Source organism: Peromyscus californicus, unplaced genomic scaffold (genome assembly GCF_007827085.1).
Source record: "Peromyscus californicus insignis strain IS unplaced genomic scaffold, ASM782708v3 Scaffold_6__1_contigs__length_162567912, whole genome shotgun sequence".
In the NCBI taxonomy this organism is placed as follows: Eukaryota; Metazoa; Chordata; class Mammalia; order Rodentia; family Cricetidae; genus Peromyscus; species Peromyscus californicus.
Genome location: NW_026294584.1, coordinates 69,023,379 through 69,048,662, shown reverse-complemented (window position 1 = coordinate 69,048,662; position 25,284 = coordinate 69,023,379). Strand labels below are relative to the sequence as shown.

The 25,284-nt window shown below is 46.9% G+C and overlaps 1 protein-coding gene across 1 annotated transcript; it reads right to left on the bottom strand.

The window, feature by feature from the left end:
- Positions 1–754: 754 nt before the first annotated feature.
- On the bottom strand, positions 755–24,292 carry Nfe2l3 (NFE2 like bZIP transcription factor 3). The gene is made up of 4 exons (XM_052720563.1): positions 23,587–24,292; positions 6,607–6,783; positions 2,994–3,077; positions 755–2,322 (listed from the first exon to the last, which is right to left on the bottom strand). The coding sequence occupies exons 1-4, from the start codon at positions 24,085–24,087 to the stop codon at positions 1,105–1,107; spliced, it is 1,980 nt and encodes a 659-aa protein (XP_052576523.1). The 5' UTR covers positions 24,088–24,292; the 3' UTR covers positions 755–1,104.
- Between the last annotated feature and the right edge of the window lie 992 nt (positions 24,293–25,284).

The following is a 25,284-nucleotide window of genomic DNA, read 5'->3' as shown; positions in this document are numbered from 1 at the left end:
AGTCAGTAAACACTCTACCCTCTCCCATCTCGCTTTTGACTGGTGCTGTTGATTTTTACTTTGCCGTCATGCTAGGAGGATCCTTATTCTAACACTTTAATGTCCTTTCTAAGTGGTTTATATGCCTGATATGAATATAGGAAGCATTGGTTCACACATCTCACATTCAGCGTGATTTACTACCATGTATATGGATTAAAATCTGTTAACACTAAGCGTTTTTGACATTTAGGAAAGGAGAAACGGTTGACTCACTGCAATGGCTGACCACTGGTCAATGTATTTCCTTGGAACTGGGATATGTCAGTAGTACAGCATTAAAAATTATCAAAATTTGACAGGTTGTACTTCGTTATAATCTAAACTGTTATGACTCATTTTAATTTCAAAGATCATTGGTTACAGCTTCATTTTTAACTGTCTTATTTACCAATTTTAAACATCTGAAATTTAAGATGGTTTAAGCTCAATACCTGAAAGTTCAGAATATTTTAGGTTGTGAGGTCATCATAGACAAGTGCTGCTGCCATATATTTCTCGATACAGGTATTTGCATTGCATCTGGATGTAGGGCTGTGACTGCTTTCTGAAAGCTGGGGTACTTTGCTCTGAATCTTAATGTTAACCTTGGAGGCATCTGTGTTTGGCATATTGTTAACACAAACTATAAGGGTTAGAGCGGATTTTTTTTTTTCTTTTGGAAAGGTGGATAAGGTAAATTTAATTTGACTTACTGAAATAAAATTTTTAGGAATTCAAATATTAAATTTATTTTCACACTTTTCCAAGTTAAATATTGAAAAACACCTTCAGAAGACACTAAAGGCTACTTCCATTTTGTAAGCATCTTAAAACTTTTCCAAGTGACCAAGTTACTAAAAGGTGGTTTTAAAAGTTCTTGGAGATTACATGAACATGTATTTATGAAATTCAGTGCAGAAGTGGTTCATGAAAATGTGAATTCTCCCAACTTCACAGAAGCATAACTTTGAGTCTTAAACATTTATCAGTAAAAACTTTTAACATGTATCCTTAACTGAATGATTCAAGTAGCAGTAGTTGTAAAAATCTTAAAATAGTTTGATGCAGGTCCCTGGAGTCTGTTCAGTTTTTCCTCCCTCTCTTTCCCTTTGGGGTTTCCTTTTTGTGGCCTGATGTGGCCAGTTCTTTGGGTACAATCAAAACAGTTCCATCATGGCTGTACTGAAGCGCATAGTGGTTTGGATTCACTGGCCTACCTTGGTCATCTCTTAGGAAACTAAAAACATCATGGTAGAGGTCATGCAGCTTCTGTTTCATTATGACAATAGCTTTGTTACATTGAGCCAACTCACTCTGGAGGGCTTCCTTCTTTGTTTGCAAGTTACATATATCATCTTCTAGATTTAAAATGATGTCTAGTTTACGTTTACGACAGTTCTGAGCAGCAACTTTATTTTTTCCTCTTCGTCTGATGTCACGGATGAGAGAAACTTGTAAGTCTGTCAGGTAGTGCGTGCTTAACATGCTGTTGAAAGAGTCAACAGGCATGCGGACAATTTCTTCTACTGAAAAGGGAATATGCAGAGCTTTAGCACGTTGTTCATCACGACTCAAGTTTCTATCTGGGTTGTCAAGGCATCCAGTGATTTTCTGTGACTTCCCAGATTCAAATGTGGGCTCTGGTACCCCTGGCTGTAAGTGGTAAGTGTGGTCATGAAATACTTGCTGACATTCAAGATCCTGATGAAGGCCAGACACAGTCCTATGATCCATATAATGTTTATGGGGTTCTGGGTAGCAGCCTCCTACAGCACCTAAATCATGACAAAGAGACTGAAGGTCACTACTGTAACCTATAGCACCATCGTACATACAGTGAGAAGAATTGGACTTAGTGATAGAGGTGCTGTTGTAACTTGAATTTATTGAGAGCCCAGAATCAGAGTCTGGGTCTTCAAAAAGATGAGAACCTTCCAGTGGACTGAAACCTGTGGCCAATGACATTAGGTTTATTCCATCAAATATATTTGAATCGAGGTCATACAGGAGATCTTGGCTTGTTACATTCCTCACTTGATTGTCAACAGGTGGAAGAGACATTGCGGGAATGGCTTGCTCAGAATTGGTATGAGAATTTAATAACTGTAGAAATGGTTCTTGTGCCTGTGAAGTCTTTGCTGCTGGATCTCTTCTAAATGTGTTGTTGGGATGCAACAGCATGGCTTCATGAAGATTGACATCATGGCTTATTGCATGGCTCAAATTTATGCTATGTGCTGAGGAATTCACACTTCCATTGACACTGCTTAGAAAAGGTGGAATGTCTTCCAACGAGATGCCCTGAAGAACAATAACACTTATTTCAAAAGGAGTTCAACCATTATCTAATATCACATTCCTTTAATCAAATTTCTCTGTACTAATATGGAGATACTATTGACTATGAATAACTTATTTGGGCTACAATATAATATGTGATCTCAAATCAGAATATGCTGCTGTACCTGGGGAAAAGGGGTCTATTGAATAATCAGAGAATTAAGCTGATTATCATTAAGCCTTATAACTTGAAGCTATTAATGCTTTTGGAGCCAAAATCTACATTGTGAAGGTTCAAGGAGAAGCTCATGAGCAGTCTGGCAAGGAAGGATTCGTAATTGCTACAAGGAAAACAAAGTTAACTAGTATGAGTGGTCTAAATCTCACAAAATGGTGTATGTTTACATTCTCCAAAGTGATTGTTTCTTTGAAAAGCCTTTATACTTAATGTACTTGGCAAATTGCTATGTCATCCAAGTAGAAACCGCTAATTCACACAGGTCTGTCATTTCAAGTTTTGTTTTTTTTTTTTACTGAGACGGGTCTTCTCTGGATCTCACTCTGTAGACCAGGCTGGCCTCGAACTCACAGAGGTCCACCTGGCTCTGCTTCCCCAGTGCTGGGATTAAAGGTGTGCGCCACCACCGCCCAGCTCAAGTTCATTTTTTAAATACAAGTAAGATTCCTTTTACCTCCAGGAAATGTTCAGACTGTGATGAAAGTAGTTGAAATAAATCTTCTAGAGAGAAAGATGTATTGGACCAATGTACGTGGCTCTGTATATAAACAAAATGTATACCATTAGAAAATGACAATTCCCTGCTCGCCCCGTGGGCCCCACCCCCCCGGTTTTTTTTAAAGAGCTTATGTAACCAAGGCTGGTTTGGAACTCATGCCTCTGCTTCCTGAGTGCTGGGATTAAAGGCATGGGCCACCACCATGCCCCAGCTGGGAAGCTAGACTTTTAAAATAACTTTTCCTAATCTTATAATCTCATTTTAGATTGAGAATTCAAAAAACGTGGAGAGGAGACACTTAATAGAGCTATCTTTTAAAGTATTCCAAGCTTTATTTTTCTTAAGTGAGAATTGATGGGTCTTCATATCAATTACACACATTATCTGCCTGCATTCTGAGCCCAGGCCACATTTTACCAGTGATCCTTGGTATTTTTTCAGGCTTTCTACTCAAAGTAACTCACTGATCTGACACTGCTTTTGTTTCCCTGCTAAGAAATACATCAAAAGTGCAGACAGTGCTAGATGCTCTTACAGAAGACCCAGCCCACACATGGTGGTTTACAATCACCTGTAAACTCCAGTTCCAGGACTCTGATGTCCTTTTATGGCCTCCCACAGGCACCAGGCACGCACATGCTACAAAGACATACAGGCAGGTAAAACACCCATGCACAAAAAATTTGTTTTTTAAGTATTTTGTCAGAGCTATTTTGAGAAATATTGCTACTATGGAGGCTGAGGCTCACAAGTTTGAGACTAGCTTATGCCAAACCCAAAAAACACAGTATCTCAAGGAAAACAAAGGTACAATTCTAGTACACAGTGACTCAGTCCAGGGACATGAGCCTGGTAAGGAAGGCATGGCAGGGCATGATAACACATGCCTACAATCCCAGCATCTGGAAGGTGGAGGTAGGATCATGAATTTAAGATCAGTTTTGGCCAAATTGGGCTACATCAGACCAAGAAAGTGCCCTGCTTTGGGTGTTTAGTATGTTTCAGCAAAATTTGGTCTGAACTGCCGTTTGTCTTACATTATAGCTCTCTATCTCAGTATGTAATGAGTCTACCATGTCTAACTGTGATTTAGTTACTACAAGTCAAAAAAAGTTTCCAAATTGTTAAATGTTCCCTGTAATGAGCAGGTGTCCAGAGCCATATGGTTGGACAGCCTAAGTGGTTTAGAAGACCACCTAGAAAGGGAAGGACATTCTACTGAATATTCAGAAATCTTAAAAGGACCATCTGGTGGGAAAAGCCAAGTGCTCTAGCTTTGGATGTATGTGTTCTCAAAGAACCAAACAAATGAAAATGCCTATAAATATGGAACAGTTGCTTATAAACATCTAACAGTTTTCTATGTATCCCACCAGTAAGAGAAAACACTGCCTGATAGCACCAGTCAGATAACACCTTAACAACTGCTACACTATCATGACCTGAGAGTGTTTAGTTTCCACTCCTGCCAGTGCTGAGGATTGAACTAGGTCCTTGTGGTGCTAGGCAATCATTCTACCACTGGTCTGTATTCCCAGCCAACCAGAGAGATTTCTTAATCTGAATCTCTAGAAGCCATGACCCTGGCTAGCTAGGTCTCACCCATGGTATAAGAATGAGTTCCTATCACTGGAGCAGCCTGGAAGAGAGGCAAGAGTAGGAGTAGGGGAAGAGAGAACAATCCTGATTTCACTCTGAAAACTCCTGCAAAGAAGCTGTGTCTGCAGAGACCGATTGGCTGGTTAGAACTGTAGCACTGTGGAGAGACTGCAATGCTGCGGGTCCATGAACTAGTTACCTTATCTTGGGCTAGTTCTAGTCCACCAGAAGAGCCATTCTTGCCCACCTGTGTAAGAACTAATATTCTGTGACTAATGGATAAAAGCTTTTGAGATCTATTAAATTAACAGACCACTTGCTTCCACCAACCCAAAAAAGCTCACGTTGCATCTTGGTGGACCTACAGGAAAGCTGCCCTATTTCACTGCACCTGCTTCCTGACGTACCCACCAATGTATTTCCAACCTGTCTCTATGTATACTTCATGAAACTGCTTCCATGTTTGAACACGGAATTTGGGGTAACCTAAATCTGTGTTCCTGGGCCATGGTCACTCTAATGACTCCACAATAAACTCTTATTCTCTTTAAGATGAGGACTGTGGTTTTTACATCAAGTACTCCACAAAGTCAGGTTTTTGATGCAATGTTACGTGGTGATGAGGGCTGACTATGGGCCAGGGCATGTACTCTCCATCCTCTAAGGATTTTCAAGACTGAGCCCCAGGTTCCACCTCCCTGAGAGACAGGTACTAGACCTGGTCATGGTGAAGTCAACCACCAGAGCATTGGTGCTTTGCAGGTAAAAGTGTCATGTGTATCTGTGAACCTCCAGGTCATCTCTGAAGCACCTATGTGCCAAACTTGTGGCTAGAACCATCTGGATCTAAGTCAAAACCAGAGTATGGCCCACATGAAACCAGAGGAAGCACTGACTACAGAAAGAACCCATTCCTTCAACCTGGTTCCTGGAGTTCACCCTGTTCAGCCAAGAGAAGTACAGAGAGATGCCCTCCAGGAGCCTGGACCTAGCCCTAAGTGAGGCCAGGGTATGAAATGGGCTATTGGGTACCAGTGATTTGGCCCAACCCACTGGCAGACTGAAGACTTGGGTTTGAGCTTTAGTGGAAATTGAGGGAAATGTTTGTAAGGTTGGTCCTTTGATATCCCAGACCTGGACAGTCTAACCTGGATGTCAGCTCTTCTGTTTTTCAAGACAGGATCTCTCTATGTAGTCTTGGTTGTCCTGGAATGGTCTGTAGACCAGGCTGGCCTTGAACTCACAGATTTTCGCCTGTCTCTGTCTCCAGAGTGTTGGATTAAAGGTATAAGCCTCCACTGCCTGGCTACCAGCTGTCTTTTATCCCTTGTCTTGGCAAACACAAATAACAGAACTTGCTGTGGGATGGTCTGTATGTCAAGTGTATTGCTGATTGGTCAATAAATAAATCTGATTGGCCAGTGGCTAGGCAGGAAGTATAGGCGGGACAAGGAGGAGAATAAAGCTGGGAAGTGGAAGGCTGAATCAGAGAGACACTGCCAGCCACCACGATGACAAACATCATGTGAAGATACTAGTAAGCCACGAGCCATGTGGCAAGGTATAGATTTATGGAAATGGATTAATTTAAGCTGTAAGAACAGTTAGCAAGAAGCCTGCCACGGCCATACAGTTTGTAACCAATATAAGTCTCTGTGTTTACTTGGTCGGGTCTGAGTGGCTGTGGGACTGGCAGGTGAGAGAGATTTACCCTGACTGTGGGCCAGGCAGGAAAACTTTAGCTAAAAGAACTACTAGTAAGTTCTGTCTTTAACCAGAGAAAATGAGCCTATGGGCTAATTGCTTTGTAAGTACAATGTACACACGCGCACACACACAGACACACTTACTTTTAAATGTTATTTTCTTACACCAGATTTGCTGAAGACATACTTACACACATAATTCATTAACAACACAGTCTTCACGAAAGGCAAATGGCAAGCCTGGAACCTTCTGCCACGCTCACCTCATTCCTGGACTCTGGGATGGTCTCTGGTTCCCAGTCAGGTGCATCTGACATTGTGTTTTCATCTTTCCTACCCGGCTGTAGCGATTTCACATGGGCTGACGCCTCTTCCTCACCTTCCTCATGCTGGGAACTGTGACCCACAGCTTCACACTTTTCTTTTAGTATATCATTCTCCTGTAAAAAACACCCAAAATTCTGCTAAGCAGAAAACCATCACCAACAAATAGGAAAACTCTTTAAAAGCCACATTTGTCATCAGCTGAGGCTGGTACTTAATCATTTCACTATCAGAGGAGCATTTGATCCTGAAACAAAGGTCAGCCTCACGCCCTGCCCTTCTTCTGGACCCAGGACAGTCTAATCTGTAGTTTTTATTTAGTTCTCAGTTGAAAACAGATCAAAGACATAAGTTGGAAGTGAATACTTATCAAATGTAGTATATGTATGTAGAAAAATCCAGGAAGCAGTATTTTTAAAATTATATACTGTGTTCTGTCTGAAAGGCACATGCAGTGGGGACAGGTTGGGAAAGGGTTCGATTCACTTTGCAGACCAAACGTGTATTCCTTTTACAATCAGTAAATAAATTTCACTTATTTACCCAGAAGACTCCTTCCTGCTGTGAATTTACTTCATCTAGGAAAGTTTTTAACTAGTGAGAGGATTCTTCAAAAGCAGTCAACTGTTACCGTGGAGCAGGCACTATCTACGGACACTTTCAATCACAACACTGAAAGGCTCGGCATATTTTGCTCAACTGTAACGTCACCCAAACATCTGTTTTTTTTTTTTTTTTTGGTGTGTGTGTGTGTGTGTGTGTGAAATCAAGGTCTCACTCTGAGACTTAGGCTGGCTTTTTTTTTTTTTTTTTTTTTTTTTCCTGAGACGGGGTTTTTCTGTTCTCTGTGTAGTTTTGCACCTTTCCTGGATCTCTCTCTGTAGACCAGGCTGGCCTTGAACTCACAGAGATCCACCTGGCTCTGCCTCCCCAGTGCTGGGATTAAAGGCGTGCGCCACCACTGCCCAGCTGGCCTTACTCTTGCTGCAATCTTCTGGCTTCAGCCTTGACCCTCAGCACTGGGATTATAGACATGAGCCTCTCCCATCCCCCCCCCCCCCCCCCCCCCCCCCCCCCCCCCCGAGTACTGGGGTGGTTTTCAGGTTTATAGAAGCATGATGTTAACAGGTTTAACTCAAGGGTCCACCTCCCCTCCAACACACAGAAATCTTTGAAAAATGTAAATGTCAACCAAATGAACACCTACAAATGCTAGGAACAGGGTGTGGGGGTGCGGGGCAGGACAGAAAACCAGAGTCCCAGCAGCCCACGTGGTTTTCTTGACCGCACTCTGTGATATTCCGCTTTCTCTCCAGACACCGAGGTGTCTTGTTCCCCGGGGCAGTCATGGGCACGCTTCTCAGGACGCTGATGTTCAGGAGTGGTTCCCACAACTTTCTTCCCTTCTGTGGCCTGGTGCCTCCTAGCTAGAGAACCATTCCCTTGGGCCCATATTCCTCCTGTAGATTCCATCCCATTATTCTGCCCACCTTTATGGGAAAATTCTCCAAGAGCGATCTGCACTGAGTGTGTTCTCTCTCCAATCCATTCCAATGAGGATTTCTGTTCCCAGCACACTACTGAAACAGTTTGCCAGTGTCTCCCACATCTAAAGGCTCTCAATCCTTATATCTGACCCCATCAGAAAATTCTGACTTAGTTACCACTGCTTCCTTCTGGCACCCCAGCACCCTGCCTTTCTTCTAAGTCACCAGAGACTTCTAAGGTTTTTTTTTGGGGGGGGTGAGTTTCGAGACAGGGTTTCTCTGTGTAGTTTTGGTGCTTGCCTGGATCTCACTCTTGTAGACCAGGCTGGCCTCGAACTCACAGAGATCCGCCTGCCTCTGCCTCCTGAGTGCTGGGATTAAAGGCGTGTGCCACCACCGCCAGGCCTCCTAAATTGCTCATTCTTGATCCTCAGATCTCTAAAACTGAGCACCATCCTAAGGCTGTGTCCTCAAATTCACTCTCTCCAAGTATTATCATCCCATTTTTTTCCTTAGCTCTCTCTCTAATATAGTAAAGATTTGTTTTCTATTGTTTAGGTGTATGGATGTTTTGCCTGCATGTATGTCTGCGTACCTCATGTGTGCCTGGTGTTCATGGAAGTCTGTAGAGGGTGTTGGATGCCCTGGGGCTGGAGTTACAGACAGTGGTAAGCCTGCATGTGGGAGGTGGGAACCACCTGGATTGTCTGGAAGCTCAGGTAGTGCTCTTAGCCACTGAGTCAGCTATCCAGCCCCTCTACATATATTTTTAAAAGCACCTCTACTGCCAATACTTAATTTTTTTCTGTACCATTTAGTACCAGCTATATTTATTTGTTCATTGTCTGTCCACTAAAATGGTAGTTTTTCTCTCTCTCTGCGTGCACATGTGCGCCCATGCAAATGTACACAGAAGCCAGAAGACGTTGGGTGTCTTGCTCCATATCACTCTCTGCTTTATTCCCCCACTGAACCTGGAACCAGGCTAGCAGCCATTCATCCCCAGAATTCCGCTCCGTCTCTGCTCCCCACAGCACTGGGGTTCTAGGTGCCCAGTGGCTGTACCCAAATTTTTACAAGGGAATTTAAATTGAGGTATTCATGTTTGCAGGACAAGCACGCTTACTCACTGAGCTGTCTCCCCAGATCCCCAAATGGTAGTTTCTTTTTCTTCTTTTTTACTTATGGTATTTTCATTCATTCATTCATTCACTCATTCATTGGAGACAAGGGTGTCTTCTCTACATAGCCCTGGCTATCCTGGAACTCACTATGTAGAATAGACTGACCTTGAACTCAACAGAGATCCACCTGCCTCTACCTCCCCAGTGCTGGGATTAAAGGTGTGCATCACCAAGCCCAGCACAAAACAGTAGTTTCTTGAAGACAGGGACTCTGTATCTTCTACCTACTCCAGAGCCTGTCATTTATTGCCCCTCAGCAAATATCTATTGAAGTCAAATCGTAGGCACAACATCCTTAAGACTTCAGCAGGAATCCTTCTAGATTGTTCCTTCCTGCAATTACAGAATCATAGTGCAACCAGGTGGTAGTGGTGAGGCCTTTAATCCCAGCACTGGGGAGGCAGAGCCAGGCAGATATCTGTGATTTCAAGGCCAGCCTGGTCTACAGAGTGACCAAAACTACACAGAGAAACCCTGTCTCGAAAAAACAAAACAAAACAAAACAAAAAAGCAAAAACAACAACAACAAAAAACCAAACAGAGCCGGGCGTCGGTGGTGGCGCACGCCTTTAATCCCAGCACTCGAGAGGCAGAGCCAGGCGGATCTCTGTGAGTTCGAGGCCAGCCTGGGCTACCAAGTGAGTTCCAGGAAAGGCGCAAAGCTACACAGAGAAACCCTGTCTCGAAAAACCAAAAAACAAACAAACAAACAAACAAACAGAATCATAGTGCTGATTTCTCCAAATTGGGAAGCACAGGGGTGTTGGGGGGTATGGGGAGTGTGTGGGGGTGTTACTGATCCTCATTTATTTTACTGCAAGGCTTCTTTTGTTAACCCTTAATACTGGATTCTCAACAAAGCTGATTTTGTTTGTAAAACCGCTGTGGTTGGACAGAGCCTATAAAATCTGTAATGTATGAGGTAATTCAATATACAAGAACACTCACACAAATATGCAAACAGAAGGCCATGCTTATGATGTCATGCACAGCACATACAGGCTAGGTCAAACCCGTAAGGACACTGATTAGATGAACAGGAGTCTGGGAAGGCTGTGTGTGTGTGTGTGTGGGGGTGGCTAGAGAGTGACAGGCTGGTGACAAATGTATGTATGACTTTCTGGAAAACTCAGGGAAGAACTTAAGTTACAAAAATTCTGTATGACCAGAACAGCACTGCAAGAGGCCACAGTTGGTTAAAATTGGGGCTAGAGAGTTGGTGCCATGGTGAAGAGCACTGACTGTATACTTCCAGGGGACCTGGGTTCCATTCTTAACATCCACATGGGGGCTCACAACCATCTGTAACTCCCAGGGGATCCAACACCCTCTTCTGGCCTCTGAGGGCTCTACATGAACATAGTATAGACTGACATGTAGTCAAAACACTCATACACTTGGAGGGACAACACACCTTTAACCCCAGCACTTGGGAGACTGAGGCCAGCCTCCCATGAGTTCAAGGCCAAATGTGGTCTACATAACAAGCTCTAAGCTAGCCAAGGCTACATAGCGACATCCTGTCTTAACCTCCATCTCCACCCCACAAAAGTGCATGTGGGGGACCCCAACTCACTGAATAAGGAGCAAACAAAAGGGCAAATCCACTCAAGTATAAAACGACCAAATGAGTGTGTGTGGGGGGAATCTCACGGTAGATTACAACTGAAAACATGGTGATGCTAAATATAATGAAAAGACATTTAAAGCGTCTCAGACTGTCATTCTGTAGATTGCTTGTTAATTACAAAAAATAACACTCCAGAAGAAGCCTGGCAGACACCATCTTAAGCAATGGCCAAGTCTATCATTATAATCTGGAGAGGGTCACCATGTACCCTGTTATGAAGGAAACAATACTTACTATAGTTTTTCTGTCAAAAATCATTCCAGAATAGAGGTGACAGACACTGTGTGGCTGGTTAGATGCTAATGGGGACAGACTCCGAATACAGACATATAAGACAATGATCTAGGTTCATAATAAATTTCCTTACTCTGGAAATTGAGTACAGACAAGCAAACAAAAATAAACCATCACTCCTAGGAAACACACAAATGTATCCAATATTAAGCAAAGTAATGGCTTTTATTCACTCTTTACATATGTCATAACAAAAAAAGAATTATGTGTTTATACATACAGATAGTTATTTTTTTTCTTTTTCTTTTTTTTTTATGCCGAATGCTGTTTATTGAAGGAGGGAAGAGGTCTTAAATACAGGCTTACAGCACAATGGGAGAACCCTGGAGGGCAGAAGTTCGATACTGATGTTTTACAATCTTGCATCTAAACTGTTAATGCCCATTATGCAGGATACACAGACAAGGAACTTCCCTTAAGCATTCAGGAGGGTTGAAACCGGCAGGGAATTAGCATAGGGAGGATATAAGGTCAAGCAAGGCAACAGTTACCCAAAACGGGGGGCCAGGGCCCTACAGGTCCCCCTTTTACTAAAAAATGAGCTTCTGACTTAGGTTGCGTGGGAAGTCAGCAGGTCACCTTACCTGTCATGGAGACGCCTGTCCAGGCCACACAGGCGTTCTGTCTTAGGTTGGTGAGCGCCCCCCAGGCATTACCTGTCTCTGAATACTCATTATCATACAGGCTCAATTGTGTGTGAGCTGCAGAGTTAAGTGCTGCCAAAGATCTCAAAGTGGCACTGGGCTTGCAATCCGTGTGTTTGACACAGAAAAGACCAACAGAGGTCCTAGATAGTTATTAATATAAAGTCATATGGGAAAATTAAAATCTGGGTAAAGGACATTATTTAGTATTCTTGCTTAAAATTTTGAGATTTTTATTTCATGTGTATTTGTGTTTTACATGCATGTATGTCTGTGCACCATGTGTGTTCAGTGCCCACAGAGGCCAGAAGAGGGCACTGGATACCTTGGGACTAGTTGTGAGCTGCCATGTGGGAGCTGGGAATTGAACCCAGGTCCTCTGAAGAGCAGCCTGTGTTCCTAACCACTAAACCATCTCTCTACCACCATCTCATTACCACCCCTTTTTTGAGACAGGGTTTCACTATGTATATGTCTAACTGGCCCAGAACTAGCTCTGTAGACCAAGTTGGCCTGGAACTCACAGAGATACACCTGATTCTGCCTTCTGAGTGCTGGGATTAAAGGAATGTACCATCACACCCAGCTCTTGCATTTTTTTTAAAGTTTGAAATTATATTTATTTTTATTATTTACATTTGTATTAAAATTTGGGGTAAAGAATTACCCTAAGTTTAGCTGGGTGGTAGTAGTGCATGCCTTTAATCCTAGCATTCAGAAGGTGGAGGCAGGCAAATTTATAGACCTGGCCAGCCTGGTCTATAAAACAAGTTCCAGGACAGCCAGGGCTACACAGAGAAACCCTGTCTGGAAAACAAACAAAATAAACAAAACAAAACAAAACAAAAACAAAGACTAGGAAAAGAAAAAAAGAATCACCCTAAAAAAGTCTATATAGCAAAATGACTTTGGCAAAGGGTTGGCCCAGGAGCAGGTCTTCTACAATGATGCTTCAAGGTGGTTTGAGCTGAAAGTACCCACAGGAACTGCTAATAGGTTGGTGGCCTTCAATATTCTTTTAGGGTAGAAGCCAAATGGCCTTTGTGAAGAGTAAATGAGACGTGACAGCTAATGACTACACCAGTGGACAGGCCGTCCTTTCAAGATTCGGTTACGGGAAGGAATAGAGACATGGATCAAGACAATACTTTGCATTCTGAAGATGAGATATGCTAGGGCAGAGGCAGGAGGATTGCCACAAATTTCTGGCCAGCCTGCAGTACATTCTGAGAACTACTGTCAAAACCAGCATCAGTAAAAAGGAGAAACAAAACCCTACAACAAGACCAAGGGGCTGGGCAGAGCCGCCTCAGCTGCTAAGAGCACCTGCTGCTCCTACAGACGGCCAAGGCTGGATTCCCAGCCCCCGCATGGTGGCTCACAACCATCTGTAACTCCAGTTCTAGGGGACCCAATACTCTTTTCTAGCCTCCAAGGGCATCAGGCACACACATGGTGCACATACATACATACATACATACAGGCAAAACACTTGTACACATGAAATAAAAAAAAAAAGCAAATCTTTAAAAAAGAGATAAAAAAAAACCCCAAAACACCTGTATAAATAAAACTCACTGATCTCACTATGTAGCCTAAGCAAGACTTGAGATCATGATCCTTTTGCCTTTAGGTCCCAAGTGCATGCCAGAACACCCAACAGCTACGTAAGATCTGGAAGGCAGGCAGAAACAGGAGTGAATGCTTCCTCTCACACCGGGTAGGTGTTTAACAGGCATCCTCTCCGAAGATACTTGTGTATTCACTCAGCTCCTCACTGACAGCCTGTTAGGGAGCTAAGAGGAATAGGGATCCCAAGCAGTGATGAAGAGAGGAGGGAGTAGCCTAAGTTTGTGGGACACACATGAAGATGTCGTCATCCCCCACAAGGAAAGACTAGTGACAGCTGCTAGAGACCCGAGGCAGCCTGCGGAGAGTTATCTCTCCCTCCCTTGTAGTCAGGTCATGCCTTCGCAGGCAGCCACATCCTATGCCTGAAAAGGTTAAGGAGGGAAGAGGCCAGGCCATAACGGGGCAGTGTGGACTGCTTCTGATGTACACAGCTTCTGTGTGTCCTTTCTCTCCTGCACATTCAACTTGGTCTCAGGGTCTGCTTCCCAGACAACTCAACTTGGGCTAGCTAGCAGTTCTGCCTCTGGGCCTGCGGGGAGGAGACAGAGATGGCTAGAGGCTTCACCATTACAGTGTTTGTATTTACAGAGTGAAAGAGCCCGCTGCCTCCATGATATAATCTGTACAGCTTGCAAAGCCCAAAGTGGCCTGGTACTGGGAAGTTCAGCTCCAAGCTAACTGAAAGGATCTACCCGGGTCCAGCAGCTCTGTAAACTTGGACCACTTGCTAAACCTCGCTGACCCTCAGTTTTCCTAACTCTAAAATAAGGGGATATTATGGAATTCAACTTTTAAATAGTTGGGGAAATGCCCTTTCATATATTTCAAGACACACGAATCACTCCTTTCTTCAGCTTCTGACCTGGGAGCCTTGATTATCTTGCGAACAGCTGCCAACACCTCAATTGGCACTCCAAGAGAAAGCGATGCCCTCCCTCATGGGCAGCTTTATGATCTCTGTTCCCTCCTTCCCGGCTTCTCTCAACTTGCTGGCTTGCAGCTGAGGCACGGGGATGTCTTCTCCATGCCTGAGGTCTATGGCCCATGCTCTTAAGGCACAGGCAAGTTAAATCTGCCACTAAGTTACTTCTATTTGTGTGTAGGTGAGATTTACCCTAGTGGGCTGGAACCCCACTAAAAAAATAAAAAAAGAAAGGTCCCATGTGTGTCCCAGGAAGCCGGCGTAAATGTGTGTGGGGAGAGCACTTTATGTGATTCTCAGAGCGCTGGTGTTTGCAGAAATGCCCACGCCATATCCCACTCTCATTCTGTAAGGAACCACCAGAACCTCGGCTCCGACCTTCGGACCAGACTTTCCCCAAAACGTCATGATTTTCTCTTATGGCATTTAGCCCATCTTATTGGGGCCTTTTCTTCCCTAATAACATCATGTGACCTGTTTACCTGTCACCCAGGAAAAGAGCAGCCTGGGAGTGAAGGTTTTCTTTATCAGTGAAGAGAAGTGTGAGGGGAAGAAGGAAAGCTGGGCTTGTCTTTGGGAGTTTCTCTCTCTCTCTCTCTCTCTCTCTCTCTCTCTTCCTTCCTTCCTTCCCTCCCTCCCTCCCTCCCTTCCTCTTGCAAACTCTCTGAAGACCCGTCGCTGGCAGCTTGGACCAATACCACTGCACTGGATTCTGAGGGCTGGGTGGAGCGCTTACCCCTGCTATTCCCTTTGTGAGCAGCTGCAGCTGGCCTAACCGGCCCTTTCTTTTTCTCATCTGGGGGAGGAGTGAAGAGACCTGCTTTGACTTTTAGGGTTGGGTGAACCTTCAAAGACAAAGAACAGAGCGCTGTCTATGAGTGGGATGACATCAGAGGGAGCTGAGAATCCTGAGGCCTGTCTCTAGGCTGCAGGCAACCTGGAGTCACCCGGCCTAGAGAGAACCAAGGAGCCAGATAAAGACAGCCTGTGTCCTGCTTGGCCTGGGTGGATTTTAATAGCAGTTTACAATAATGACAGCTCATGTCCACCAAGCTCTCGCTGTAGGCTGCGCGGCTATTACCTCATTTAGGCTGTGCGGCATTCTGGCAAGGTATGTACTGTCAACATTCCTTTCACAGGGAAGGAAACTGAGGCACGGAAGTTAGACAACCAACCTTCTGTCACACAGTAGTGAGTGACAGGATTTACATTTGGTGGTGGGCATTTTCATCCCATAACCAGCTAGAAGCCCGGGGCTGAGTCCTTCCTTCTTTCTTTTCTTCTTTTCTTTTTCTCTCCCCGCCCTCCTCCAGACAGGATTTCTCTATGTAGCTCTGGCTGTCCTGGAACTCTCTCTATAGACCAGGCTGGTCTCAAACTCAGAGATCTGCCTGCCTCTGCCTCCTGAGTGCTGGGATTAAAGGCGTTCATCATCACCATCGCCTGGCGGTACTGATTCTTAATTACCATCTAGATCATGTATGTGTCCCTGAAGCTCACCCTTGCTAAGCTGGTATAGGCAGGAGCTACAGAGAGTCAGGACCCTCTATGAACAGACAAGGTGAAGGTGGGTGGTGGGAAAGAGGTTTGTTTCCCCTGGCTCCATTTTCTCCGCTTGTAACATATGTTAGAAAGTTTCAGTAGTAAAATTCGAGGCATGCAAATCCACTTCTGAAGGCCCTTGGAGGAGGCAGTGTGTCAGCGAGACAACAGCAGACATCCTCTCGGTAGGCTCAGGGTAGACACAGGAGCCTCATATTCAGTGTGGCTAACTACCAGGAGAAGCACAAAAACAAACAAACAAAAACAACAACATCAAAAAACAAAACCAAAAAACAGGCCAACTTTCAAATAGAAGCCTTAACAATTCAAAACACAAGGACACAAGCCCCAACCCCCAGGATCCCTATAAATGGAGCCGTTGCTCCTGCGCGCAGCCCCTTCTGCAGGCTGGAGTGTATTGGGAGTGTTTAGGGAGGTGAGAGTTGTGTGTGTGTGTGGTGTTGTTTCTTTATTGTCTGTTTATTTAAGTAGCCCAACTGGTCCTCAAAATGCCAGATCTCATATAGCCCGTACTGGCCTTAAACTCCTGATCCTCCCAGCTGAGATCACTTCCTGGGTGCTGGGGTGATAGGCGTGCAGCACTACATTTGGTGCTGGTGATGAACGAAGGGCTTCCTGCATCCTAGGCATGCCCTCTACCAACTGGAGCCACACCCCCAACCATCAATTATTCTTTCTGCACAGTTTTGGGGCTAGAATTGACATCGGTGTAGATGCAAACACCCAGCTATTCACTGTGTCAAATGGAAGCACACGTGTAACTTGGATCCCAACCATGACATAAGATACTTAAGAAAGTTCTCTCCTGCTCCATCCACACTTACGAGTTATTTGTGTGTGGGTGTGTGTGAGTACGTTCGGAGATCACGGGACAACTTGTAGGGATCAGTGCTCTCCTTTCACCGAGTGGATCCCAGCAATGGAACTCAGGCAGGAGCCTTTCCTCTGAGAAGCCATCTTACTGGCCCCTCATCATTGCTATTTATTTATTCGCAAGTTAGCTCCTCATCCCCCAGTCCATTCCACTCTCATCCAGAGAAATGTTACCTGGAATCACCAAAGGAGTTTGGGAAATTGGACTTCAATTTGAAAACACCTTTCTCCTGTCTGCCCCTGGGGGTTGGCCTCTTGCGTAACAACAGCTCCTTGGCTATCTAAAGTTGGCAATCACATTCCACCAGTCTGATCTCAGCACTGACGGCCCAGTGCACACAGTAGGAGTCCCCAGTAGGGAAGGAAGGAGTCCTTCCATGCTGAAGTAGATTCTGTATGGTCAGACCATCTTTGGCAATCTCCTGGAGAGACGAGGTTTCCTGGGGCTTTGACATGGAGCTCATGGTATCTGTCAACATACCACTTACTCCTCACAAGACTGCTCCAAGAAAGGACATTAATATTCTCTTCTCATCAATTTGGAAAGCCAGGTCTTCAGAGCTCCCAGGAGGAGGTGGAGCCGGAGTGTCTGTCAAGGCTTCCAGTGTCCGTGGACTCAACTGAACAGGCTATTTGTTCTGGAGGAATCTATGGACCTGGTTATACCAGCTGATTTTAAGTATCTTCAGTAATCGAGTAGCTACATCCAGTCTGTTGAAGGACTTCAGGAGCAACCTTGAGGCTCCTGGGAGGAGAAATCCAGCATGAGCCTGCAGCATCCCAGCCTCTGGTGAACTGCCAGGGCATCCTGCTGTCCTACCGTCCGGATTTGCCAGTTCCTACAGCTGTGTTGGCCAACTCCTTGATTTGTCCGAGTGTGTGTTTATTCATTCAGACTCTGTTCGTCCCATTTTCCCGGCAAAGCCTGGCTGATAAGACGGGAACCCAGTTCCAGTCCCTGGAGGCCTCCCAAGGCATGGCCACATTCTGCCAGCCACCACCTGCTTGCTACTCAACCAAATCAACCCGGGCGCATGCCTCCGCCACCTCCAGCTGCTCAGAGAGGAGATGTACGAGTTCTCACAAATCCCTCACAGCTGTGTCTGAGAAGCCATTCCCTCACAGGGCTGCCCTGAATGGGAGAAGATTGTTTTTCCCTTTGAAGTTTCCAAGTGGGTGAGAGGTGTGGTTTACTCGGTGCTTAGGAACAGCTCTATTCCAGACAAGGTCACCACTAACTTGCTCTATCAGTCTAGGCAGTCCCAAATCTTGCCACCGGAGCCAATTACAATGGCAACTTGAAAGTCTGCTCTTCAGCGCCCCCACTCACTTGAGTGGATGGCGTGAAGCGGTCAAGATTTCAGAGCTGACCTACTTTCTGCTTCCGTGATCTGGCCTTGAAGGACCCAAAACTCATCGCGGTCATGACATCCACGAAGTGCAAGCCCTCCAGAGTGACTCTGCAGATGTGACAAGCTGCACCAACCTCTGCTCCAGGCCTTGGGCTGACTGAAGGTGAGCCTCAGCGGCCACACTCCAGCTCAACGCGGAGGGTGCTAGAAGAACAGCTCCAGGGCGCAGGGCCGGCTCAAGGGGGGAGGAGATGCTTTGCGGATGGGTGACAGCTGAGCCAGGCGGAGAACTGAACGGTGAAGAGGAATGAATGGCTGGTATTCTGGGCAAAGATAAGCGAGGCAAAAGTGATCCTGAGGTCGTCTAGGGAAAGGAAAGGAAGCAGGTCTGGACTGGGAAGTAGGTCACAGGCAATTTATCAGCAGGCTAATAGTTCAGCAAGGTCGGTGTCACCGTGGCCACACCTGGGGAGCCTGGAATGGCAAAATATGGAGCTGGAAGGTAATGAGGGGCTGGTGGAGTCACCCGCAGCAGAATGAAGTGGAGGGCAGGGGACTCTGGAGCCCTGCCAGGACAATTAACAGTCGCTGATCCTGCTAAGAAGAAGGACCACAGCACACAAACTCACCTTCTCATTTACCCTCCCCAACAGCCCTGTTAGCATCCCTTTTACAGAGAAGAGAGCCCAAGGTTCAGAGGGGTGAGGTGTGCACAGCAGATGTCATCATCACACAGGCGCTGGTGACAACCTAGTTGGCCTGGCACAGTGCTAGTTAGCACCTTGACCCCTAGACTGGCCCACCTCAAATCCGGGGCCCTGTATACTGGATTTCTACCATGTGAGCTAAGAAGCAGGGGAATGGAAAGGAGGGAGTACCTGGACAGATACAGTTTTCTTCTGTAACCCACCAAAAACAAACAAACAAACAAACAAACCGTAATCATGACAACAGTTTGAATTAAGGTTCCCAGGATCGCACATCAAGCCAGCAAACCCCGTCCTCAGCAGGACATACCAAGTGCTACCACAAACAGCCCCATACGCAAACTGACCCACTCAGTTGTTCAGTTGTTTCTTCTTCTTCTTCTTCTTCTTCTTCTTCTCCTCCTCCTCCTCCTCCTCCTCCTCCTCCTCCTCCTCCTCCTCTTTTCTTTTGGTTTTTGAGACAGGGTTTCTCTGTGTACCCCTGGCTTTTCTGGAACTCGCTCTGTAGACCAGGCTGGCTTTGAACTCACAGAGATCTGCCTGCCTCTAACTCCCTTGACTCCCCTGATGCTGAAATTAAAGGTGTGCACCTCTCCCATTTAAGGAGCCAAAGTAGACCTCTACAACATTCACGAAGAGCAAAATGAAAACTCTACTGTGAGGTCACACTGCCACGAAAGAAGACTTTGCCTGTACCAGGGCTTAGTGAAGTGTGACCTCTGACCTTCCCACCTCGGACCAGTTGCTGAGGCATAGGAGATACTATTGATTTTGAAATAGAAATCAAATTTACTTCAACAATCAGGAATGGCCTTTCTCTCCCCTTCATTCTGCGGACTAAATATGGACTCTTTGTGATTCCATGACTGAAGGGACCTATCCTTGTGTAAGCCAGGGTGCTTGGTAGGATTGCTCACACAGCAGAGGGGTTCTGGAACATGACTGGTGACACAGATGACCACAGCCAACTCAAGTTTCCAACAGCTCTTTGAAACGCTGACATATATTCAACTCCACAAAACTGTTATCTTAGATTTTTTTAAATTACTATTCTCTTTTATGTGTATGGGTGTTTTGCCTGCATGTATGTCTACACCCCCTGTACATGCAGAGGCCAGAAGAGGATGTCAGAGCCTCTGGAACTGGAGCTATAAATGGTTGATAGCCACCATGTGAGTGCTAGAACCCAGACCTGGGTCCTCTGCAAGGGAAGCAAATGCATGCAGTGCCAGGAGCAAGATGAGGGCGTCACCTGGAACTGGAGTAGCAGAGAGTAGAACCCGGGTCCCTGGAAGGGCAGCCAGTCCTCTTAACCCCTGAGCCATCTCTCCAGCCCCCACAACTTTACTTCTTGAGAACCCCACACTTCCCTGAGCCAAGCATGGGATAGGCTTCATCAGTTGTAAGTGAATGGCCATGGTCATAAAAGGGAGCTGTCAGCTCCGGGGAATTCCAGAGTCCGTTTTCAGAATTATTAGCCCCTCTAAGAAGGGAAATCAAAGCAAGACTTGTTTTTGATACTTTGAAAATCTCCAATTCTAAAATGATTTTGCATATGCATAGAAGTTGTGAGAAATGATACTCTAAGACCAGAATACAACTCATATGTAAGTCACTGGAATTATCTATCAATTATCTAGTTCTCTACCTACATTCCTACCAATCCTACACATTCGGCCCCTAATAAGCAAGCTGGCTGCAGAGACAGACAAGTCCAAAGGAAAACAGTAAGTGGGGACAAGTGCAGATTTCAAAGGAAAGGGAAAAGAACAAATGTAGTCCAGGCACAGTGTTGGCGAGCTGTCATCTGTTGGGTGACAGTTCATCCTAGCTGTCCCCATTAGTTGGCCCAAAAACTCCAGGAAAACTTCACTCTCCCACTTTCAATGAGACACAGGGGCTTGGAGTGATTCAGATAACCCACGGGAGGAAGTGCTAAGGTCTAGGTAATTGCAAAGACTGGCATTATTTCTCTAGCCCACATTACCCAGAGTCATAGTCTTCATTATGAATGCACAACCTGCCTTTTATTTTACTATGTTTTTTTAGAATAATTATTTATTTTTACCTAATGTGTTTGGGTGTTTTGCTTGAATGCAGCTGTGAGCACTGTGTACATGCAGTGCCTGCAGAGGTCGGAAGAGGGCGTCAGATCCTCTGAAACTGGAGTTACAGATGGTTGCTAGCCACCATGTCAGTGCTACGACCCAAACCCGGGTCTTCTCGGCAAGCACAAACAATGCTCTTAACCACTGAGCTCGATCCCAGGCCAGAACCTGCTTTTAAAAAAACAATCCAAGCCAGGCATGGTGAACACACACCTGGAATCCCAGCACTTGAGAGGCTGGGACAAGAGGACTAAGAGTTCAAGGACAGCCTGGTCAACAATACTCAATAAAGCTAGTTGTGGTGGCTCAGGCCTGTAATCTCATCACTAGAAGTGGGAGGGAAAACCTCAAGAGTTCAAGTCACCCTTGGCTACAGAGCAAGTTCAAGACCAACCTGGGATACATGACACTCTATCACAAACCACCACCACCACTACCACCACCACCACCACAAAAAACACAATCAAACAGATAACAAATAAACAAATCCAGCACCAGAAAGCAGTTGTCTTGCAGCCCAGAGACAGGCTGAGTCAGGGCCTGATTCATCACATCCCAGATGTATTCCTATGGAGAGGACCTGAGTACAGCCTACAGAACTTAATTTACATACTGGCCTGGGAGACAGAAGACTCGGGTTCTCAGTCCACTTCTGGCATTAACTAATGTATGGATTTAGAAGACTTGGGCTCTCAGTCCACTTCTGGCATTAACTAATGTATGGATTTAGCCAAGTTCCCTGATCTGGGTTTCTTTTCCTTCAGTACAAATTAGACATGTAAATGGCATTACCACATCAGTGCGTTGGCTCCGACATCTGGAGTCCTCAACAGCTGATCACTGCCTAATTGAACAGAACCAAATCCCCACTGCCACCATTGTCTAGCAGGTGCACATGCCAGCCCAGCCAGGGAAGGCCCTGCCAAGAGAAGTGTTGGGGGGTTGGTGGGAGAGCGGAGGAGATGGGGCCACAATGGCTTTATCATCTCTTCTAAGGAACAGGGACTCCAGGTCCTCCCTGTGAGGACCAGTGGCTGACACAGAGGGTGAGGGAAAGATTAGAAGAGCCTCCCCCATCGCTCGCCAGTTTTCTTACCTCGCATGAGTTTCTAGATAACCTGTGTTTCAGCTCCCAGGCCATCAGATCTGCCTGGAAAACCAGCCCACCAGTCTATATAGGTTATCAGCCAGGTAATGGTAGGAAAAAGTTCTTGGAGAGAAAAACCTCCCTTCCCTTCAAAGGCTTGTACACTTAGCAAGCCACAGGACATTCGGCCGAGAGAGGTGTGGTACCACTTTGTACAGACTCTACAGGAGGGTTTCAAACCCACACTTTCTTTGCAGGACCGAAAAGGTAGAGGGGCAGGTGCCCCTCCTCAGATGACATCCTCCCCCCCCCCCACCCCGCTTGGAGTTCAGATCTGCAGAGTGGAATAGGGAGTGGCTTCCTGTTTGTTCTAAACCAACAGCAGCCTACCAAGACTAGCACCAACCCCAACCCCCACCCCATTAGTTCTCATCTCCGGGAGGAGGAAGGGATCAGATCAGCATAACAGTGAATCACCAGCACCTCACGCAATGACCCCTCCAAGAAAGGGTGGAGGAGCCCGTCAGGCAACTGCCTACACAAACAGGGTGATTCTGAAGAGCCGCAAACAAACCAGTTTAGCCCCAATTCCCATTTTGCATAAGACTGCGTTTCACAGAAACATCCTACAAACACTTGTAGATTCACATCAGTAACGTCGAGCTCTGGGCCTAAAAGGAAGCTCGGGGAGGCAGGAGCTCTCTAGATGCAGAAGTCATTCCAGTTTCGGTCCATAGATCTTGGGGAGAATTTTTTTTTTCAAGTTCAGCTAAAGGGGAGCACCGGCAGCCAAAGGGAACTTGCGTGTCCCAGGAAAGAATACGTGTTTTGTGTATGTTAATAAGGGATTTCACACGTTCCATTAGGGAGGATTCTTAAGTGAGGGGGTGGATGATTAGATCAGAGGGACCAACTGCATTAAACACTGTGGCTCCTTATCCCAGGAGCACAACCACAAACGAGCTACAGTAAGGTTAAATTCAGGGCGAGGGCGCTGCCTTGGCTTGGTGCGTGGTGCTTCAGAGAGATGCGCGTCTCCTCAGAGGCCGAGGCCTCCTCCAGACCCTCTAAGTCCCGCACAGGTTCCCCATCAAGGCGTCTTAATGCATTTGGGGTACTGGTTAAAGACCGTGAACCAAACAGCACCATCCCCTCTCGCTTCCCCATTACCAAACTACCTTCCACACCCATCAAACGCAAGAAAGGCGTTCTCCGCACGCCAATCGATGTCATCCACTTTTCTCAAAATCAAATTCCAGCACTCACCTTCTTCATTCAAAAAGAGGCGGGGCAGACTTGTCCCGCAACCTACAACTACCTAGGATACGACGGAGAGCGCGGGTGTGGCCCTGCCTAGCCGTGGCGACCCCAGAGCTCGGGGCCAGTCCTTCCAGCCCTGGGTAGACGTGCCACTTGCTCGCGTCCCTTTAGGTTACCTGGCTCCCGCGTCCGCCTGTGTCCCGCACTTGCGCCGTCGGTTCCGCCGCCTTCTCCTCCTCGGCAGCCAGAGGGCTGCTGTGAGCCTCTCGGGAGTCCCCGGCGCCCGTGGGGGCCGCCTGGCCGCCGTCTCCCACGGCGGACGAGGCGGCGGTGCCGAGCAGCCCGTGGGCCCCGTCTGCGTCCCCGGTCGCCACGCTGTGCACTAGCCACGCGTCCACGCGGGTGCGGGGAACGAAGGGGACGCCGAGCGCGCGCACTTCGCGCAGTAGCCGGCCCTTGGCAAGCAGCTGAGGGGAGTGTCCCCAGCCTCCCGGGGCCGAGAAGGGGCTAGAAGACGAGGCGGGGCGGGTGGGACAGAGCGGGAGCAGTTCTTCGCAAAGTGCGGCGGCCGGTGGCGGCAGGCCGAGGTCCAGGTCCACGGGGAGCCTAGCCAAGCTCAGCAGCAGCGTGAGATTCAGGAGGCCGCCGCCCGCCCACCACGGCTTCGGGAGCTTCATCTCCCACGGCGCGCCTGGGATGCGGGCGCCCACCCGGCCCGGCCCGGCAGCCGCCGCGGTGGCACGTGCGGGACCCTGTCGCCAGCCCCAGCCGGGAAGACAATGGACCAGGGCGTACAAGGGGCCGTCGCAGCCTCACCCCAGGCAGGCACAAAGGCGCTCCCACGGCTACCCGCACAGTGCCTGGCGCGGCCGGGGATCCGGAGAGGCGGAGTAGGAGGCACCTGCAACACCCAACCCTCTGGGCCCGCCCCATTGCCTGGCCACGCCCCGAAATTAAATCCCGCCCCCAGTCGAACTCCGCCCCGCCCCGGACCGCAGGCATTGCCCCTGGGTCATGCCCAAGTCTGTCCTGGGCTCCAAGCATCTTTATAGGAGGGGTCTCAAGGCATTTTGGAATAGAAGCGATTTAGGGATCCCAGACGTCCCTGGCAGCCCTGTGGTAGTGAGCTGGACCACTCTAGCTGAAAAACTAGCAGTAGAAGTGGAGGAAAGTTCGGGGAGTTGAGTGGGAGGAGACAGGATGGGCAAATTAGAGGGAGAGTAGCTGGACAGCATCGAGGCACGAAAGCACATGTCGGGACCACTGACCAGCCCGGAGGGTTAGAGAAGTAGACCGAGCCCGGCGTGGTGGCACACGCTTTTAATCCTAGTATTCAGGAGGCAGAGGCAGGAGAAATATACAAAAGTCAGGAATTGATACACATTCCAAGCCTTTTCCATGAAAGAATATTATGCAGACACACGCACATAGGAATCTACATCTTCAGAGTCGTCACTATTCCCTAGACGTACCCCGCAAATGGCCAGTTTTCCCCGATGACATCCTTTGCTACTTACCTGAGAGCTGAGAACACCACCAGCTCTACAGGGTCTGGGTATGTTCAAATCCACCCGCCCCAATACTGCTTCCTAGGTTGATCATGGGCAAACGCTCACTCTCTGTGTGTCTCCCATGAAGATTCAGGCAAACCTTCAAGCACCACTGTACTGGCAAGGAGTACTCTGTGCTATCTTTTTTTCCCTGTCTTTGAAGGGGTAGCCCCCAAAGCTATATCCTCTGAATATTCAGCATACAGGATTAATCTCTCCCCCATCTGTTCTCCCACAGTGCTTCTCCAGCTGCCAACATTGCAACACTTGGCCCATTCTACTTTGTTTTGCCGAGGCTGAGGGTTAGGCTGATGTGACTACTAT

Bases quoted from the DNA above. Each gene is read 5' to 3' on its own strand.
- Nfe2l3 (XM_052720563.1), bottom strand. From the start codon at position 24,087: ATGAAGCTCCCGAAGCCGTGGTGGGCGGGCGGCGGCCTCCTGAATCTC. The intron at 6,784-23,586 runs GTAACCTAAAGG...TGTTTTTTACAG, and splicing joins CAGGCGGACGCGGGAGCCAG to GAGAATGATATACTAAAAGA. The intron at 2,323-2,993 runs GTAAAAGGAATC...ATTGTTCTTCAG, and splicing joins AGTCTGAACATTTCCTGGAG to GGCATCTCGTTGGAAGACAT.